Consider the following 22,315-nt stretch of genomic DNA (forward strand, 5'->3'; position numbering starts at 1 on the left):
TGGTGAGCGCCTTGCCCACTGCACCACGTAGCTGCCCACGAATGTTACCTTTCAAAGGAGACCAGACTCATGCATGTGCTATAAGTATAAAGTATAATAAATTGCAAATGACTTTTTTTCTTAGTCTGGTTTGTTAAAAAGAAAATTTAAATAAGAGAAATTTAGATCAATCAAGAGTTTTTTTTCCGTAATGGTCAACTGTTCTGGATTGTACTTGAAAGTACTGCGTTTTACTTTTACCTCGAAAGTGCTTGGGTTTACAAAAGGTCCTTTGCGCTATATATATATATATTATTCCTAAAATTGCTGCACTTTGTTAAAAATTGCATTGATCTGTTGGTCTGTGTAGTAGCTAATACAGGATTTTGCTGCTTAAATGTATGTATAATGCATATTCATTGATTCACTCGTATACCAAAATTTATTTGAATTGGACAATTTTGCTTTTCGCATCCAATATTGATATGCGATTAAAATGTGATACATTTAGATTAATTAACTATAAAGTCTCGAATTAATTCGATAACATTTTTTAATCAAGTCCCACCACTATTACAAATACTTACTTAGGTTACAATTAAGTAGTACTGATTTTTAGGACTCGCGACTCGACTTGGACTTGAGCACTGATGACTCGGGACTTGGACTCGAGCATTGACTGCATTCGGACTCGGAAGGTGCAGACTCGGACTTGGGCTTGTTAATTGATAAATACAGTTATTTATTTTTAAATGTTTTTGTGTTTAATGTAGACCTTTTTTATTTGTATGTCAGCTCTTTAACTGCCAGAGTTAAATTAAGAGTTAAGACTCAAACTTGATGACTCAGACTAGGGTAATGGGGACTCGACTCTGGCTCTTCTTTGGTGACTCAGACTTTAACTCGAACTTGAACACTGACTATGATACTATACTGTGGTGGAGCATAATAAAATAAATTACATTTATTTATTTTATTAAATAAAAATCTTCCTGTTTACTCCATTGCTCAGAAAGCAGATCTATCTCATCTTGTGATGTTTTACACTTTGATCCTTCCTGACAACATAATAATATAATAATAATAAATTATATTTGGAACGCACTTTATATTTGTGACAATCTCAAAGTGCTAGAGGAGATAAAGATAAAAAAATTTAAATGAATAAAAACAATTAAAATTAATAAAACAACCAATGAAATGGAAGAAACACACAGATCTAAATCTAAAAAAGAAATTAAATAAAAGAATAATAAAAAAAATAATTAAAACACACAAGGCATCGGTCGGTCCATTCAGGTAAATGCCTTGTTAGAAAGAAATGTTTTAGGCCCCTTTTAAAAACATCAACGGACTGTGGTGCTCTCAGATGGTCGGGGAGGGCATTCCACAGCCCGCGTCGCCCATGGTGCGGAGGTGTGTCCTGTGTGGGGTTGAGTGTCCAGAGCGGAGGGAGCGGGTGGAGGTCGGGGGAGCGATGAGTTCCTTTAGATAGGAGGGGGGCGTTGTGTACCATGTTCAAAGCTCACTCACCAGTACTTAAACTAATGTTACTCTGCGCACACATTGTGAAACGAAAAACGAACTATCAAAACGTACACGGACCTGTCTGCTGTGTTACTTACTTCCCTTCAAATTACAGTGAAGCTAAATCTTCCTAATTGAATGAGGAAATTTTTCAAGTGCATTTAAGGTGTTTCATAAATATCCAAGAATGTTGCCTTACTGATAATAATAATATAAAAATATATATAAAAAGGGCGGCTACGTGGCGTAGTGGGCAAGGCGCTCGCCACGAATGACAGAGACGCTGGCTTGCCTGTTCGAGCCCAGCGCTCCACATTGCTTTCAGTTTAGCTGGCCGTCCATACTAATACACATTGGCCGTATTAGGGGGTGGGAAACTGATGGGTGGGGATCGGGCGTTGTGGACAGCGACTCCTACAGGTCGGTTGGTGCGCCTGCGCAGTAGAATCAGGAAGTGTCGGGGGCAGCGTGAGCCTCCCACGCGTTACTCCTCGCCACTGAGAGATCGAGCTGCGCAGGTGAAAAGATGCGACTGCTGTTACCTCAAGTACCGGAGAGGACTTGTGCTATGTATGACTTAGTCCACATTGCAGCCGACTTGTGGGAGGCAAGAAACAGCGTTCGTGACAGGGGAGGGTTGAATTGGATGATACGAAATTGGGATGGGAGAAAATATAGAAAATGGGAGAAAAAGTGGATAAAAAAAAATATATATATATAAAAAAAAAAACAGCCTCAGTGCTATGGAGTGTGTTATTTTGGCCATTTTATTTGCTAATAACATCATTATAATTAATAAGGTAAATAATATAATGGCCTGCCTGGACTTCACTGGGCACGCCAACAATTGGTCGTCTTCAAGTTATAGACAGTCCTGTTCCAAGGGGGACGTTTTTATTATTACTCTACATAAAGATTGTATCTTTATTCTTTATCACCTTTAAAGGGGCACGTCATTGTGCTGTATACTTAACACAACACAAGGATTACATTTATCCATAACATTGTATATACTGTGAATATACTGTACATATAGCATTATATACATATCCATATTCGTATGGCCTATATTATTTTATTATTCTTTATACTGTGAATACTCTGAATATGAACATATATCCAATCCTTGGCACATACTGTCTGGTTCCAATATTTTCTGTTCTGGGGATAATTTAAATAAACTGCAGGAGGACATTACGCAGGAAATGTTTAAACTTAAAATATGGTTTGATTTCAACAAATTGTCATTAAATGTATTTAAGACCAAAATAATGCTGTTTGGAAATTGTAGGAAAGATATTTGTGTACAGATCAAAATAGATGGGGTGGAAATTGAAAGAGTAATAATAATAATAATAATAATAATAATAATAATAATAATAATAATAATAATAATAATAATAATAATAATAATAATAATAATAATAATAATAATAATAATAATAATAATAATAATAATAATAATAATAATAATAATAATAATAATAATAATAATAATAATAATAATAATAATAATAATAATAATAATAATAATAATAATAATAATAATAATAAATTGAATTTGTATTGCACTTTTTGTTCGCTGGGATCTCAAAGTGCTACAGGGTTAAAACATAGTTAAAAAATAAAATAGTTATTAGTAAAAAGAATAAAATACAGAATACAAATAAGATAAAAATAGAACATAGTTAAAAACATAGTATAAACAGATAATTAAAAACAACAGCACAAGAAAAAAAATAAAAAGCTAACAGTCAAAGCCCGTTTGAAACAGATTTCAGGCCTGCTTTAAAAGAGTCCAGGCTCTGTGGTACCCTCAGCTGGGGAGGCTGTTCCACAGGCGTGGTGCAGCCGTGCAGAAGGGGTCACCCATGGTGCAGAGCCGGGTATTGGGGACCTGAAGGAGCAGGCAACCTGCAGATCTGAGGGTACGGGTGGAGGATTGTGGAGTGATGAGTTCCTGAAGGTGGGTGCGTGTCCGTTTATGCAGTTATGGGTGAGTGTTAAGAGCTACAGGCAGTCTCTATCTATCTCAATCACCTACTCGAGATAGAAGCCTGTGGCCGCTCGATATCCCCCAGCGAGGTGCTAAACTCGCCAAGTTCTCGAGTCAATTACTATTTCTGTCAAGTTTACTTCATAGTCACTGGTCTAGTTATATCCAGTTGATATGAAATGTAAGCATGAAGAGTTGTTAATCTCTTCTAGTTTGTAATAAACCGAATGTATGTCTAGGAGAACTCTTATATGCCTATAATAACAATAATATTATTATTATCATTATCATCACCGTCCTCATTTGTGAGGGAAGGCATGTAGCCTGTAGGCATGTACCGTCATTTTACGTAATGCCTGTTAGGCTGCTTCTCTGGAAGCCTGATGATCTTTCGTCACCACCACCACCATCATCACCGTCCTCATTTGTGAGGAAAGGCCTGTTAATAACATATATATATATAATATATAACTTTTAGCTGAAAAGCATTAACCAGTCAATTGATTCAATCTGTATTAGGTTACAGTACATTATAGTCACCTTCAATAGGAAATCAGGGCGGCGGCCGGCATCGTGGCACATTGCTGGCAGAAATCAGTCCAAGGATTCAATGGATAATTAGAAAAAAGTAATCTTTATTTCAATGAAGTTACAAAAAAAAGGACTGTATTGGATATATCCATTACAGTTTAAAAGATTATATAATACAAAACATCTCATCTCTAAGATCGCAAAGGCCTAACACGGCTTGTGCCTGCCAAAGCAAAATCCTGCATCTTGTCTTCTAAAGTAACAAATGGAAAAATCCGAACATCTGAAAAATCTCTCTCATAGCAAAAAACTCTCTTTGTCATTTTGAGCAAAAGAGCAAATGAGCTAAAAAAACAAAGCTTTGTCATGTTGACTCCACTTTGAAAAATAGACCGATTCCGTTCCTTACGGTATCGGCCGCTAGATAAGTGTCTGCAAGCAATCTGAAAATTCTGAGCTCTCGAAGTAGGAGCAGTCATTTTTATATCGATCCGGCATCATATTTCTATTGGTCTAAATACTGTGATGTCATTTTTACCATCCAATCAACACACAACACACATAGTAAGGATGGACTCCTCCCCTTCTAGTCGTTACATCTACTGGAGAAGTAACAGATTACTTTCTTCTGGGAAAAACCCCATTACATCACTTAAACATGTATGCATGTCTGTTCTGCTTCCTCACTGCAAGGGTTAACTCCCTTACTACATGGGCCTCTCTCGTTCTGACAGTAAGAGAAGACGAGGCAGACTGCCGTAATATACAGTACATAGCCTAACACATACATATACAGATATATACAGATATACATACATATACATGTACAATACAGTACTCATATACTTTAAACACTGATTGATCACACATCATATATGTATTTTGTAGTTTAAGGCCAGTTCTCTCTTCTGCTCTCATCTCTGTGCTCGTCTCGCTCGGAGCTGTCTCTCAAGGTCACATTCTTAAGGGTAACTCCCTTACTGCATGTTCTAGGAAAAGGCCCTGCAGTATTGAGATGGAAGAGAATGGCCTGTGTACACGAATACATGAATACACTTCCTGCATGAATAGTCTTATACGCTTATATATATATATATATATACAGATATATACATATATATATACATACCTATCACATCTAGACGCATACAGTAACATATGCCTAGATTTAAAACAGATATATTTTTACACAAGTGGGAGGAAGAATATACAGACATTCCTCATAATCATATATAATTAACATAAGAACAGGATGTCATAATAACCAGTGTCACTAGTTGGCTGTGACACTTCACAGTGAGCATCAGGATTTTGTAATTGATCAGGGATGAGACGGGGAGCCAATGTAGTGAGTGGAGGATGGGGGTTATGTGATCGTGTTTACGGACTCTCATCAGGATCCTGGCAGCGCTGTTCTGGATGCTCTTGCCAGGAATCCCGATGAAGAGTCCATTACAGTAGTCCAGTCTTGAGGAGACAAAGGCATGGACAAGCTTCTCTGCGTCTGACAGGGTTAAAGTGGGACAGAGTTTCGATATATTTTTTAGGTGATAGAATGAGGTCTTGCAGAGGTGTTTTATGTGGATGTTGAAGGTCAGGTGGGGGTCAAATCGAACCCCCAGATTTGTGACTGAGGGGGAGAGGGGGATTACCTGGCCGTCAAAGGTGAGATGTGATATGGATGAAGACTGAACCTGGTGAGGGGTGCCAATTAGAAGTGCCTCGGTTTTTTTGCTGTTTAGTTGGAGGAAGTTGCATGCTGTTCATCCATGCCTTTATCTCCTTAAGACAGGTGGTGAGGCATGACAGAGCTGCAGAGGGGTTTGGGGCCATTTTTATGTAAAGTTGTGTGTCATCGGCATAACAGTGGAAGGACATTCCATGTCTGTCGATGACACGACCGAGGGGGAGCATGTAGGTGATGAATAGGATGGGACCAAGAGCCGACCCCTGCGGAACACCACAGGTGACATCGAGCAGCCTGGACTTGTGTCCTCCCAGTGAGACATATTCAGTCCTGCCTAAGAGGTAGGACTGGAACCACTGCAAACCATACCATGGTCTTCGGGGGAGCTCATTATATTTGGGGGGGGGGGCTATAGGTATGAGTAACGTTACAGAACCACACATAGTCCACACCACACAGGTCTGCATGATGAAGACGCACATATTGAAATACACATGCTCAGATTAACAGTCCTATTTACACATAAACACACGGATGAACCAATACCGAACAACAAGTCCACGACCAAACACATCGAGTCTAACATTATTATAGTAGGCAAATGCAACATTATCACACCAGTCAGCAGTGGCACCCTGGTCAGTACTCAAAGAGTGACATTTTATAAATGAGCAATAATGATAATAATAGTTACTGTAATTAGGAAAAGCAGGTCTTACTTTTGATATACATTTATTATTTGAACGGCTTATATATGTACTTGATGTTTGCTACATTTTGCATTTACTGTTAGTTTCATTAAGTTATTCCATACGTTTCTATATGCTACCAGCTGCAAAATGTAAACCAACTGATCATAAAACATAAAAGCAGACACACACACATGCACACGTGCAGGGACGTGCACAGGACTTTAGAGGGGCAGGTGCTCAAAGGCTGTGAAGTGAGCGCACAAACCGTGCAAGCCCAATCTTTGGGGGGTTTTGGCGATCAAATATTGAATATTGAACTATAATAATCAGTGCAGGAGCTCACTTATCCTTGAAAGACACTTTTATCACTGACTTAAAAGGCCCATACATTTCCATATGTATATATGTGCAACGGTAAAAAAGAAAAAGAAATCTTAAAAAAGGGCACTTTTTTATGAAGCACAAAAGGACAGGTGCTCAAGCACCCTTTGGGCTCTATGTGTGCACGTGCCTGCACACGTGCAGTGTATATAGCGTTGGTGGCACTCAACTGGCGGCATGAACTAACGACAAAACACGTCCGTGGCACTCAAAGTGTTAATACACTCTGCATTGTTCACTTGCTTTGTGTAGTGTAGTGGTGTAGTGGTTAACACTGTCGCCTCACAGCAAGAAGGTCCAGGGTTCGATTCCCGCTTGGGAACCAGGTTTCCATGATGCCAGGTACCCAGGTGGGGTATCTCCCAGGCCTTTCTGTGTGGAGTTTGCATGTTCTCCCCGTGCTCGCAAGGGTTTCCCCCCCGATAAGATAAACCCAATGGAAAAACATGCACAACAACAGATCGCTAACGCTGTGGCGTCCTTGACGAAGACGGACAGGAGCACTTGGATTGGTCCCCTGGCGCGGCTCATGTTGACGCCTGTCTGCTCCCGGCTGCCCTTGGGGGGGAAGGACGACGGGATGGGTTAATCGCAGAGACGAATCACATCAGCGATCCTACAGACAATGCATGCGTGTGTGTTCCGGTGTGTGTGTGTGTTGAGGATAATTGCCAATGCCAATTAAAGACCTCTGAGCAGGTCCTGCATTATTATTATTATTACTATATCTGGATTACTGTGTGGATATGTAACCCATAAAATGCCACCCTACAGTCCTTAGCACAATGAATGGAAGCGGACATGGCCGGTTAGCCTAGGCATTGTCCAACTAACACCTCTCCCGAAGGCTAACCGGCCATGTCCGCTTCCATTCATTGTGCTAAGCTAGGCTAACATGCAGACAGATAGCTTTCTACTGAACGCACAGAGAGGAAACTGGTATCTATCTTCTTGTCTCTCTCTGGAGAAGACGGTAAGCTAATTTCCCAAAATGTTGGCATGTTCCTTTAAATTTGTGGGCCGATTATATGAAATGGTAACCATGTACAATTAGAAAATCGGTTCAAGATGATGCACCAAAACGTTGAAGTACAGGGATGTGAAATGAGAAGTGGGCCTCATTTAAGGACCGTAGTACATCATGGTATTGCTCTAGATAAATAAATGGTAAATGGTGCATTTATATAACTGCTTTTATCCAAAGAGCTTTACAATATTTGTTCCTCACATTTTACCCATTCACTCACACATTCACACACTGTTGGCAGAGGGAACCATGCAAGGTGCCAACCTGCTCATCGGGAGCAATTAGGGGTTAAGTGTCTTGCTCAAGGACACATCGACATCGATGTTTTTTTGTGATTGCTGGGACATGCTGGATGAGCACATGTACAACAAACATGCATGTATATGATATATATATATTGATTATTTTTTTTATTAAACATTTTAAATGATAAATGATGATCAATTAAAGTCATTATTTAAGTTATAGAAAAGAGGCGGGACAATGACGTCTGTTGTCACCTGACAGTTTTCATACGGCTGACTGCTGTAAAGGAAGGGTGCACTGTGTTTACAACTCAAGGCAAAATGAGAGCAACACGGCATGCAGCACAATAATGGTTTTATCTCGAAATTGAAACTCGATTAATCGCCCCGCCCCCCTAGGCTCTACTGAACGCATTCTTCTAGTTCATTATTCATCTCCTCAAAGTCTCATTACAGATGACAGGTCACACGATATCTGTTGTCGTTATGTTTGAACAGTTTTATTGGTAGATATTTACAGTTGAGATTATTACATTACTATCATACATTGATACACTGTATCTCAGAGTGCAGGCTTGGTAGGAAGTCTAAAATACTTTACATTATGTTTTTGCAGCAGCATTTTTAATCCCTCATGCTTTTTCTTGTTCTGCTAAATGATTGTGTAGGACGCAAGCTGCCACAGATATTAACTTTGGTTAAAAAAAAAAAAAAGTTCTTGAGAAGCTTTGCTTTGCATAGACAGGATATAGCCACAAACTCCAAAATTGAAAGAAAGTAAAAAGAAAAGATTAAAAATAAAAATAAAAGATACAATAAAGAAAATGGTTTTGTCAACCTGTCTGAAATAGTTTCGCAAATACAGTACATTCATAGGGTTTAACCCACTGTGACAATACAGAAGGTTAACCCTTTCACTGCCAAACGACAAAGGGTTAACCCTTTCACTACCACACTACAGACGGTTAACCCTTTCACTGAAAGGGTTAACCTTCTGTAGTGTGGTAGTGAAAGGGTTAAGGGACACGACAGGCTCCTGGTGTGTGAAGCCTAAACGTTAACATCCGCAGCACAGAAGTGTTTTGAAATGTCAAAAAGAAAAAGAAAAGAAAAGCAGAATGTATAATTTATAACACTGTGTGTTGGTTACTGTTCAACACGACATGTGATGAAGACAAAACTCATTCTGTTGCTGTTTCTAATCACAGGAAGCCGTTACCACCAGGTCCCTAAATAAAACAAAGATCAAGACCCGCTATTAGAAAATGAAGCTTCTGACACATCAAGTTTTTATATCCAAAGCTTAATCGACCCATGTTCTCATGCCGGGCCATTTCGCTCTTCATGTCGTGCTCAGGTTGGGGTTCCTTTCCACTCCGTTGCCAGGTGAAACCCATCCTGAGCACGACATAAGAGCAAAATGGCCGCCGTGTGAATATGGTCAATGGGGTTTGAATTGTTTTACAGAATGATCAAGGGGACAATTCGTAGTATTCTCATGTCACGCCAACAATATGGCACAAGGCCACAGCTCATTGGCCACCTGATGATAATCACCTGTTGTTTGCCTACCAAGATGTCTGAGATGGAATACTATGAATACCATGAATACTATGAACACTGTACCAACTTTCGCCACTGTTATTAACAAATCCTTATCTTGCCTTGAAAGTAATACAATATGTGCATTGTCCCTAATTAATAAGACACACAGATCATGTTGAAAATTACACTTGTAACAGACACACATTCAAAACCCAGTATCCTACATTTACAGTCAGCCCACGAACCCCCCCCCCACCCCGTGTCCAATTAGATTGTTTGGCTTGCAATGTTTTGGGCAAGGCCACTCCGACTCAGAGACATGCCGGAAATACAGACAGACAGACAGGAAGACCGGAACCTTGGCTTTACATAAAATGGAAATATGAAATTCACTGGAATAAAACGAAGCGCTTTTTGACTACCGGTAATAGCATCATATGGTAATTATTTTCTGCTTCCCCGACAAAGGGTGTTTCGTTGGGATCATTACGTCTACGAAATCACGCACAGTCGAGGGCCAAGACGAGAGGCCCAAACCAGGGCCCACAGTCGTAAAGCTTCCCAGTGTGGCAGTGCTGATCTGGGGCACAGGAGGTCAGAATGCCAAATTTTGGAGAATAATCTCAGACAAAAAGAGGAATGGAAGAGTTAGCATCTTAAAGAGACAGGAGGAGGGGGGGGGTTACACTTCCATTTCATAAACGATCCAAATACGCAGTTCATTTTAAGTCCTCTGTCACTACAATGCTAAACACAAGATAGTATACACTTATATAAAACAAACAAAAATTACAAAATGAAATAACATGATTTACAGTTTTAAGAGTAATACTATTGCTGTGCATTGTCAAAAGTTTACATTGTTTTTGAATTTTTTGATTCTCTTATCTTGTGAAATCAAATGAAAACGTTAGAAAGAGCGTCTTTGACTACATGTGAGAAAAGGCACAGTTGGCAATCCTGATTATAACAGTCATTTTGGGATAATGCGCTAAAAGTAGGTTGTCTTTTAGACAACAGGCACACTATCAAGCCAACACAAGGATGTAGTATTAAGTCAACACACACACACACACACACACACACACACACACACACACACACACACACACACACACACACACACACACACACACACACACACACAATTTCTTTCATGTGAACAAACATAAACATGCATATACACTGAAACCCTTTCACCATTCACGCAGTCTCGGCACGCAATCTCATTTAACGGTGCGCCCTCGCTCTCGAAAACAGCCGACACACCCGGCTTGTTTCTTTCCACTCGTCCACCAAGAAAGCAATAAAAGTACATAAACTGAGCCCCAAGTACATTATAAGGCTGTAATGGAATGATAGTAAAAAGAGAGAGAGAATTTCCTAATTTGTCCTTGGCTGCGTTTCAATTGTCTGAAAGGTCCTTCCTTTCCTAGTAACCTCTCCTTGACCTCACAAGCGAAAGTGTATGGTGGAGATCGACAAAAAGGAAGAAGAGAAGGTATAATTTTTAAGACAATCACCACCATATGATTCCAGGGTGAAGTTGCCCCTTATAACACTGATCGGGAATCATCTTCCCCGTCTAAAAGCCTCAACGTGAGTGAAAATTGGGGTATTAACCGTTGGACTACATAATAATGGTATTAACAGAGGGTTCCACTAGCCAAGCCAGACGAGGTCTCACAAGATCAACTCACAAGAGCTTGTCTGGTTCTACAGTGCAACCATTTTGGAAGCGTATACACTCCCAGCCCCGTTCAGGACGAGCACAAACCACTGCGTGCCTATGTCCAGTATAATGCGACCGGTAAAGCCAACTTCACGCAGGCAAGGTTTCCTGACCCAATTTTTTGCAGAGCAACACAAAGGTGAGAGTTTATACTTTATTGCAAATATTTCCGAAACAATACGTTTCACTAGGATGTCACAATGCTCACTGGGGAAAATTCAGTCGGGAAATTTTGCCCGCATTCAATCGGATTAACGATCGAGGCCACACGACACTCAACGCGGCCTGCGCTAGTCCTGAACGGGCAGAACACACTCCCAGGTTTGAGATCGCCATGGTGACATTACCTCGGAAGATGGAGAAAAGGGGAGTGCGTGTGCCGCGGCTCGAGAGTCCTTCAAAACAGAGACACTTTTAATTGTCTTCACACAGACCACGCTATACTCAACACCACTCCTGGAATAAAACCTAAACATTTCTGTCAGTTCAGGAGCACATGCGCTCCTTGGAAAACAACGCCACTGTGTATGATCCTTTATCAGCGCTGAGGGGCTGCCTCACCCTACTCCCTGTCCCGGTGGTGGTGGCGGTGGTGGTAGCGGTGGTGGTGGTGGTGGTGGTGGTGGTGGTAGCGGTGGTGGTGGCGGTAGTGGTGGTGATGGTGGTAGCGGTGGTGGTGGCGGTAGTGGTGGTGGTGGTGGTAGCGGTGGCGGTGGTGGTGGCGGTAGTGGTGGTGGTGGTGGTGGTGACGGCGGTAGTGGTGGTGGCGGCGGTAGTGGTGGTGGTGGTGGCGGCGTTGGTGGTTGTATCGGTGGTGGTGGTGGTGGTAGCGGTGGTGGTAGCGGTGGTGGTGGTGGTGGCGGTAGTGGTGGTGGTGGTGGTGGTGGTGGTAGCGGTGGTGGTGGTGGTGGTGGTAGTGGTGGTGGTGGTGGTGGTGGTGGTAGCGGTGGTGGTGGCGGTAGTGGTGGTGGTGGTGGTAGTGGTGGGCCCTTGTTGTTTCTGCTGCTTCTGCAAGCTCACGTCAGCAGACCCATGCGCGTCAGTTTGGCCGACAGGAAGGAGTGGAGGACAAACACGACCGGCTTAGGGCCCGAGTGGAGGTCAAACACCTGCATGGGGGAGGGAGAGAGGGAGGAGGGAGGGAGGGAGAGAGAGGTGGATAGAGGGAGGAAAGGAGGGATAGATGGGGAAAGGAGGGATGGAGGGAGAGATGGAGGGAGAGAGGTGGATAGAGGGAGGACAGGAGGGATGGAGGGAGAGATAGGTGGATAGAGGGGGGAAAGGGGGGATAGAGAGGGGAAAGGAGGAATGGAGGGAGATAGGGGTGGATAGAGGGAGGAAAGGAGGGATAGAGGGGGGGAGGGAGAGATGTGGATAGAGGGAGGAAAGGAGGGATGGAGGGAGAGATAGGTGGATAGAGGGAGAAAAGGGGGGATAGAGGGGGGAAAGGAGGGATGGAGGGAGATAGGGGTGGATAGAGGGAGGAAAGAAGGGATGGAGGGGGGAAAGGAGGGATGGAGGGGGGAAAGGAGGGATGGAGGGAGAGATGGAGGGAGAGAGGTGGATAGAGGGAGGAAAGGAGGGATGGAGGGAGAGATAGGTGGATAGAGGGAGAAACGGGGGGATAGAGGCGGGAAAGGAGGGATGGAGGGAGATAGGGGTGGATAGAGGGAGGAAAGGAGGGATGGAGGGAGAGAGACGTGGATAGAGAGAGGAAAGGAGGGATAGAGGGGGAAAGGACGGATGGAGGGAGATAAGTGGATAGATGGATAGAAGGAGGAAAGGAGGGATGGAGGGAGAGATGGAGGGAGAGAAGGAGGGATGGAGGGAGAGAGAGGTGGATAGATGGAGAAGGAGGGAGGAATGGAGGGAGGTGGCCAGACAGAGGGAGGAAGAGAGCGTGTTGGGGAGTTGGAGAAGGATGGAGGTAGACAGAGAGAGAGATGGAGGATTAGAGAGAGAGAGAGGGAGGAAGAGGAGAGAGAGAGAGAGAAGAAAGTGTCAGTCAAAAATCAATTAGCAGTGTCTAAGTGTGTGTACTAGTGTTAGGTTGTTGTTGTTTTTTTCTCTTTCCCCATGTCCCCCCTTCCCCCAATTAGGTCATTATGCCAATTATTCCCAGTCACCCAGTTTTAAAAGGGCATTTAAAAGGATACAATTCACTTTAAAATGCTTTTTTTTTCTTCTTTTTTTACAACACTTAGACAATACCTACAATAACATCAATAACATAACAGTATACAGACATGGGCCCCTTGAATTACTGAAATACGGCTGCGTTCAGCCGCCCAGACCCCCATAAGAGGGACCCCCCCTTCCGCCGTCCACCCCTAGAAATAGGGCTCCCCACATCCCAGGTCCGTCCGACGCGGGGCCGAGCACTCAGCGACACGGGTCCCTTGAATTTAATTGGGCCAGGCTCAGTAGAGGAGCGAGGGGTGGTACCTCCCCCCCACCGAGCCAAGCCTGATACCTCCCATGTCACCAAGCACCCCACCCCACGCACAACGACCCCACAACATACAAGACTCCACTCTCCCGGGCCAAACCACGGAAACGATGCCCCCCCCCGACACCCCCCCCCCCTGAGTTAAGCCTGTAGAACTCCCCCATATCCCAGGCCGATGCGCGCGGAGCCGGGCCCCCAGCGACACGGGTCCTTGAATTAATTGGGCCAGGCCCAGTAGAGGGGAGGGAAGGGGAAGGGAACTCCCCCCCCACCGAGCCATGCCTGCTACCTCCCATGTCACAGAGAGCCCCACCCCACGCACACCGACCCTGCAACACACAAGACCCCACTGGGCAAAGCTCAGCTGCTCTGACCCCCATAAGAGAAACCCCTCCCTCCCGCCCTCCTCCCTGAGAAACAGAACACCCCCATATCCTGGTCCACCATGCGCGGAGCCGAGCACCTAGAGCCCCCACCCGCCCCCGCCAGGCCCCCGAGAACCCCAAGTCCAGGCCCGCAGAAGGCCAAAGCACCACGCCTCAATGGCCCCCCGACCCCCCGCGACCCCAAGCCCGGTGTCCCCCCCGGCCCGGTGACCAGACCGTCCAGGCTACGGCGGCCGAGGGCCCCGCCCCACCCATACCGATCCCACAAGACGCAAGACCCCCCTCTCCCGGGTCGAACCGCCGGAACGATGGCCCCTCCCACCGTCATTCCCCCCCGCTGAACTCAGCCTGCCCACTTCTGTACCTCCCATGTCACCGATATCACTATATACATTTATGCTAACATGACTTAATTTTTTTTTTACTGAAAACACACTAGATGAAAATAAAATAAGCTATATGGCTAGCACTCTTTGCCTCCGGGTTGGTGGGTTGGAGGGGAATCAGCTCTCCTATGGGAGAAGCCCCCCCCTAGTGATGGAGATTCTCCAAGCCTCTATCATTGTCCAACATCTTTTGAATTCCTGTCCTTCACAAATGTCCATGTGCACATTTAAAGCAACTGCTATTCTAACACAACTCAAAGAAAAAAGACAACATTGGTGCTCCCATGGTGTTAGAGCAGGGGTTCCCAACCTTTTTTCCCCCAGGGACCCCCAAACATCTCTGATGAAATTCCTGGACCCCCCTCCTAATAAAATATCATAAAATACTTTTTTTTTGTTGTCATTTTAATACTTTTTTTTGTCATTTTAATAACAAACTGCTTATACACAGGAATATGCATCATAATTAGACCCACTATGCTTCTTTGACTTGTGCCTTCAATCAACAAATCTCATCTTGCACCATATGTATTTCAGAATGTTGGCCAATATTCAAATCCTGTATTCATCCTCTCAAATCAGGCCCTAATGGTGAATGGTTTGCATTTATGTTGAATGAAGTAAGAATCCACTGCAGTAAAAATATCCTCACCTCGAGTGGTGGTAGTAAGGTTGACTGACATGAGAATGTCCTGCTTCAGATCCTCATTTTCGATATACTGCACATAAACGATGAGCACAGCCTCGTCTGCGACAGTTGTAGTTTCATCAAGTTGTATGGCAAATGGACCCTTTCTAAGCTTTTCTGACAGCTGCTGCTCGCAATCACTTGACATCTTATCAATTCGGTCTTTCACTACATTGTTCGAGAGTGGTACTGATTTTAGTTTATCCGCCACCTGTGGGCCGCACAGTTTCTAAACCATTTTGATGCAGGCTGGTTTGATGAGCTGCTCGCCAATATTGTGCGGTTTCTTTGCTTTTGCAATTAAAAGCGAACACTCAAAGGAGGCTTCGGTAGCCTTCTGTAAATCACTGCCACCCCTGCTCCACGCTACTCTAACATCAACGGGCTTGTTCGCCTTGAGAGACTGTTCTTTCCTCCGAAAAAAGTCTGGATCCTTCCCAACGGTTTCTGGGTGCTTAGACGCCTGATGTCTCTTCAGCTTTCTGGGCTTCAGGCTCGAGTTTGCCAACTTTTCTCCACAAATCACACACTCAGGTCGTTTGTCTGGTCCCTCAGTGAAGCCCATGGTGATGTAATTTTCGCGATTGCTGTAGGTCCTAACTTTTTTTGCAGATGAGCTGCCGTCATCTCCTTTTCGTTTGTCACACATTTTCGCCTCTGGCGGCTGACTGCAGACGAGCCGAGAAAGTTAACTAGCGTGCTAGGCTAGCTACGGAAAGTGATACAGTCAACTGATTCGCGTTTTAGCGGCTACCCGGTAGCCTACTGTTAACGTTCAAAAATCATGTCTAGATGTTTATTTATTTATCTTTATTTTTTATTGTAGTGGAGAGACTATTCATATAGATAAAAATATGCTAATTAAATATTTCTCTGAAAGAAAAAAATTATAAAGTAAAAATAAAAATAAAAACTCAAATCATCTGTGGTCTGGCGGACCCCCTGCGCCCCCTGACGGACCCCCAGGGGGTCCGCGGACCCCAGGTTGGGAATCACTGTGTTAGAGGATCTCAATCGTATCCCTCTGTTCCCCGTTGGAAGGGTGAGGAGTAATGGCTCTCCTAGTGAGAGGGCTCCCCCTAGTGGCGAAGTGCGCACTATATAAGTCCAACATTCGTTCTGTGGACGGCCTCAGAGCTCCCGGTCAATGTTCTGAATTAGTCTTTCTTATGCTCATGTTCATTGTGTATTGTGTGTCACGTGTAATCCTGTAGTTCCTGCATACCAGTCCATCGTGTATTATTCCCCATTATTACATGGCGTTTTAACATTCGCCGAAATGCTTGATTGTGATTGGTCAATAGCGCTCGGCAGAGGTCCGTTATTACTCGATAACGGACCTCTGCCGAGCAATAATGACCGCTGTTTGCAGCTGAGCAATCAAGCCCACTGACACACACTGCATCAGTGCAATCAGACACACCTGCCGGCTGCCGGCGATAATAATAATCACTTTATTTGGGCTGACAGAGCCACAGAACAACTGCGTCTGCATTTGATCTCGTCTTGTCGATGGTGTAAAATGAATTAGGTATATTGTTAGTAAGTTAGCCATGTAATAAGCGGGATAATGTATAGCCTATACTCGGGCATTGTCGCAAAATAATTGACCTTCACTACGTTTAGAACACCTCGGCGAGGCGCCTCGGTATTCTAAACTCCGTGTCGGTCAATTATTTTGCGACAATGACCTCGTAGCTATACATTACCCCTTACATATGTTTCCTAATCAGCGTGTCCCTTTAAAAAAATAAATATATTTCAAATCATTTGTCTATAACGTGTGTATTGTAAATCATAGTGTTAATTATTCTAAATTCTGGTGTTATAGTTTTATACTACTTGGGGTAACTGTTCAATTATCTTTCCTCTGTTGTATCTATTCTCATCCCCAGGTCCCCCGTGTGTATGCTTGTATTGGGTACTCTTCCACGTTGATTTTGTCTTGTATCTTTCCTTGGATCACTGTGTCCCTTCATGTCCCTTTCTCATGTCCCTTTGTCGTTCTTCATAGTTGATCTGCTTTGAATTGGTTCAGGTCCCCTCTTCTCCTCCTCCCGTCCTCCTCTCCTCGTCCTCGTCTCTCGGTTCTGGTCCACCTGCACGCTCCCTCTCCATCCTCTGCATCAGCGTAGGCCTAGGCCGTAGGCCTCTCTCCTTCCCCTCCCGGCTCCTTCCATCCTCTCCGCGGCGTGTCCCTCGCCGCCTCCAGCACGTTAGCTTGTTAGCTTGTAAGCTAGTTTGTATGTTAGCCTGTAGCTCCTCTGCACTGACATTCAGCGTCCCGCTAGCTTGTTCTACCTGTTGCATCATTGCCTCGTGTTGAGTCTTTTCCATCTCTGTATTTACTTCATCTGGGGTTGCTTTTCTTTCATTTGTCCTCATGTTCATTCTTCTTTCTTTGGTCCTCGAATCTTCACTTTTTATTTCGTTTTGAATTGTTTTACTTCCTTTTTTTGATATTCATTGACCGGGAGTTCTTTCATGTGGCTGCTCACCAGAACGTCGCAAACCGGAAGTCTAAATGCTGTTTTTAATAGAAAAAAATCCAATATTTATGGCTTAAAACCAATTTCCGACAATTAGTTACACTTTAAATAAAAGAAAATGTAGTTCTTTATCATGGATGAACAAAACTTTCAATGCGAATGGTTGATTTGAATTTCAAGGACTTTTTAAGCACTTTAAGCACTTCAAGGACCTTGTGTGAACCCTGGTCATCACTGAGTCCACCGTCTGATCCGTGATATGTATTCCCACCTTTCACTACCACACGACAGAAGGTTAACCTTTCACTACCACACGACAGAAGGTTAACCCTTTCACTACCACACTACAGAAGGTTAACCTTTCACTACCACACTACCCTTTTCACTACCACACTACAGAAGGTTAACCCTTTCACTACCACACTACAGACGGTTAGCCTTTCACTACGACACTACAGACGGTTAACCCTTTCACTACCACACGACAGACGGTTAACCTTTCACTACCACATGATGTGGTAGTGTGGCAGTGAAAGGGTTAACCCTTTGTCGTGTGGCAGTGAAAGGGTTAACCTTCTGTATTATCGCAGTGAAAGGGTTAACCCTTTGGTAGTGTGGTAGTGACAGGGTTAAAGCACATAAGCAAGTGATAGGGAGAGGCAAACAGCTGCTGTTGCAAGTTAGCAGTCAGGTTGCACAACACACATGCGAGGATATTATGATCTGTCAGAGCTAGAGATACATCTCTATTTCACTTCACTGTACGCCGGGTCCTTTTTAAGTCTGTGAATTAAACGGTTCACTATTTCACGTAGGCTTTTGAAACGGGCGATTCTGCCTTAGAAATTAAGCCTCTGTTATCGTAAGGCTTTTACCGTGTGATCGGTTGTTTTCTTCATGTTGTGTACAAGCGATCGATCGAGGCCTATGTACAGACGGGTCTTTAGAGTGAGACGGGGCTGTTAGACATAGACAGACAGAGGGCCCCATAGGGTCCCATAGTGTCCTGAGGGGAGTTGAGCTGCCCCCCCCCCCCCACACACACACACATAGAGCCAATTCACACACAGAAGCAAATAGAGATATCTGACAGTATGTTTCACTGCAAGGTCGCCTAGCTATCCACTGTCAACAAGTCACTAGAAAGAGTCACCAGTCTATTTTGTGGAATATGGAAAAGTGCCTAGCAGGAAGGAAGGAGAGGAAGAGAGGGAGAGAGAGGAGGGAGCAAGAGATGGGGGGATATAGAGGGGGGAGAGAGAGAGGATAGGGGGGAGAGAGGGGGAGAGAGAGAGAGAGAGAGAGAGGGAGAGAGGGGGGGAGAGAGAGAGAGAGAGAGAGAGGAGGGAGGGAGAGAGGGGGAGAGAGAGAGGGGGGAGGGGGGATGAGAGCGAGAGAGGGAGAGAGAGGGGGGTGAGAGAGAGGGGGGGGGAGGCTTTGGCAATGTAAACGTATGTTTCCCATGTCAATAAAGCCCCTTTGAATTGAAATGTAATTTAATTGAGAGAGAGAGAGAAAGCGAGAAAGAGAGCGAGGGAGAGAGAAGAAAACCACCCATAAATCTAGTTTATTGAAAAATGCATCAACATTTGTCTTTAATAAGCACTAGATTTAAAGAGGTCCTTCTGCATGAAGGACTGTATTCATTTGCAGCAGAACAACATATTTGTTGATGAAATAAGGCAGTTAGGCCAGTTAATAAAATCCTATGACTATTAGTCCACTAAATATTGATTTAGTCAAGGAGAGCCCTTATTGCTTTCACTTGCGTCACACTGCATTCCTGATCAAATCCAACCACATGTTTACTGAAAGTGGTGTAAAAATACCACAAAATGAAGTAAAGTGGGAAGCCGTGATGTCACGTGAAAATAAAGCACTACTAGGCGGCAGCAGTGTGATACTAGGGTCGGGTACCGTTCACATGTGAATCGATACCGGTACCCAACGGTACCTTTTTTCGGTACTTTAGTCTCTAAAAATGTAATCTACCTACCTCAGTTGTAAAAATAAATGTAATCCAAACTTCAAATAATTTATTATCATATATAATATATAATATTGCAGCGAGTGTTGTCTGCATCTAGCTTTGTAAAGTGTAACAACACTTGCGACCGTTTCCGCTTGCCATTTGCCCCGACTGCTTTGTTGTTGAATCAAGTCAAATCCTAGGTAAGCGCGTATTGTGCACGTGAACGTTGACGTGAGGCACACTTCATAGGTTTCGTTTTGCGGTACAATTTTTATTTTTTTACAGTACCGAAATGTGGCACCGGCGGATATCACGTGAATCGGTACTCGGTAGTACCGACGTGATTCGGTCGGTACCCTTAAAAGTACCTCATTCTGTACCCATCTCTATGTAATACAGACTGTCTCAGTGGGAAGCCGTCACGTGGAAATAAAGCACTGCTAGGCGGCAGCAGTGTAATACAGACTGTCTCAGTGGGAAGCCGTCACGTGGAAATAAAGCACTGCTAGGCGGCAGCAGTGTAATACAGACTGTCTCAGTGGGAAGCCGTCACGTGGAAATAAAGCACTGCTAGGCGGCAGCAGTGTAATACAGACTGTCTCAGTGGGAAGCCGTCACGTGGAAATAAAGCACTGCTAGGCGGCAGCAGTGTAATACAGACTGTCTCAGTGAGAAGCCGTGACGTGGAAATAAAGCACTGCTAGGCGGCAGCAGTGTAAAGTGGCTCAGGAGGTAGAACAGTCACCTGGTTATCAGGAGGTTCCCGGTTCGAGTCCTGCGCATCCCGGGCAGTGTGTCGAAGTGTCCTTGAGCAAGACACTCAACCCCTAACTTGCTCCCGATGAGCAGTTTGGCACCTTGCATGGTCGCCTCTGACGTCGGTGTGTGAATGTGTGAGTGAATGGGTCAAAATGTGAGTGTGAGGATTGGCTCGTTCCCCGCCACACGCTCCTTTAAGGTACTGTGTTGATTGGTGCATTCCCCGCCACACGCTTTTGGAGCGATTACCAATTCCATCACGCACCTGTCGTAGTTTGTGATTAGCGCTCCAGAGGCTTCATATACTGGGACCTTCTTTCAATCGTTGTCAGGTCGTTTTGAATACTACTGCTTCTGCCTGCCTTCCCCCTGTTGTTGTGCCTCGTCTACTTTCCCTCTAGGACATCTTTGGATTGCCGCTGGATAATATCTTGATCATCCGTTTGGAGCTGTGCCTCGTTGCCCGCTTTACGCGTTTGCGCTTTGGTGAGTTTTGGAACCAAACCCTTTTGGATTATCTGTTTTTGTGTGTTTGGATAACACTGAAGAGTATCGTTTTTGTTTGCACTGGACTCAGCTAAATTGTGTGTTTTGGATAAACACTGAAGAAGTACCGTTTTGTTTTGTACTGGACTCAGCTAAATTGTGTGTTTGGATAACACTGAATAGGTACCGTTTTGTTTTGTACTGGACTCAGCTAACTTGTGTGTAGTTTACACCGAAGATCAAGTCACTTGTATTTCATACTGGACTCAGCTAAGGGAGGACTGAACTGCACTGCCTCTGTGTACTGTTGGACTGTTGTTGATCTCTCTCTCTCTTTCCGTTTCCACTCCGAGTTGGAGCTGGGAGTATCTGCAGAGCCGCAACGGCGTCCACGCCGATTCCCCACCTCTAACACCGGGAGGCGCCGAAGGCAGTCTCCTTTTTTGTTGTTCAGAATTGTTACTTGACTCTTTTTGATTCTGTAAATAAATACGCCCTAGTGTTTGGCTAACTCTGAACTACCTGTCTGTGACGTGCTGTTGAGGTCGGTTTCAAACCCTAACAGTGAGGGACAAATTGTAAAGTGCTTTGGATAAAAGCTTCTATATAAATGCAGCCATTTACCATTTAATACAGACAGACTCCGTGGGAACGCTGGGCTACTGTGTGACGGCACGGTTACTTGAGGTGTTGCTCGTTATAGAGCATCATAAGCATATCGTTAATGCATAATGAGTTATGAGAGCATTATAGTCAGAATATGACATTGTGTAACTATAATAATACACACAAGGTGAACATATTCTAGCAAGCTTGAATCACACACCAGACTCATAATGTGCAATGCATGTCATAATGCATTATTAAAAGGCATAATTTTCTGATGTGGTTGTAATGGGAGAATATTATTGTCAATGAGTTTAGGATCACATACATCTAGGGTTGGGTACCTTTCACATTTGAACCGATACCGGTACCGGTACCTGTGAATGGATACCGGTACCCAACGGTACCTTTTTCGGTACTTTAGTCTCTAAAAATTGTATCTACCTACCTCAGTTGTAAAAAAAAAAATCCAAACTTCAAATGATTTATTATCATTATTATTTATTTAGAACAATTAGTTAATATATATATATATATATAATATTGCAGCGAGCGTTGTCTGCATCTAGCTTTGTAAAGTGTAACCACACTTGCGACGTAGGTTTTCGGCTTGCCATTCCCCCGACTGCTTTGTTGTTGTTGAATCAAGTCAAATCCTAGGTAAGCGTGTATTGTGCGCGTGAGTGTTGACGTGAACATGCGGCAAACTTCATAGGTTTCGTGGTAAACGAAACGTTGACGTAATCGGACTT

At 43.9% G+C, this 22,315-nt stretch overlaps 1 protein-coding gene across 1 annotated transcript in view; it reads right to left on the bottom strand.

Moving 5' to 3' along the window:
* Nucleotides 1-12,322: 12,322 nt before the first annotated feature.
* The window catches only part of sntb2 (syntrophin, beta 2), a gene marked incomplete at its 5' end in the record, with an annotated part of 95,284 nt that continues 85,291 nt past the window's right edge, over nucleotides 12,323-22,315 (bottom strand). Inside the window, 1 exon segment of the mRNA XM_084335061.1 lies at nucleotides 12,323-12,451. Coding sequence (XP_084191187.1) covers nucleotides 12,359-12,451 — 93 coding nt within the window. The 3' untranslated portion in view covers nucleotides 12,323-12,358.

This window comes from Notolepis coatsorum, assembly GCF_963971535.1.
Source record: "Notolepis coatsorum genome assembly, chromosome: 18".
Classification (NCBI taxonomy): domain Eukaryota; kingdom Metazoa; phylum Chordata; class Actinopteri; order Aulopiformes; family Paralepididae; genus Notolepis; species Notolepis coatsorum.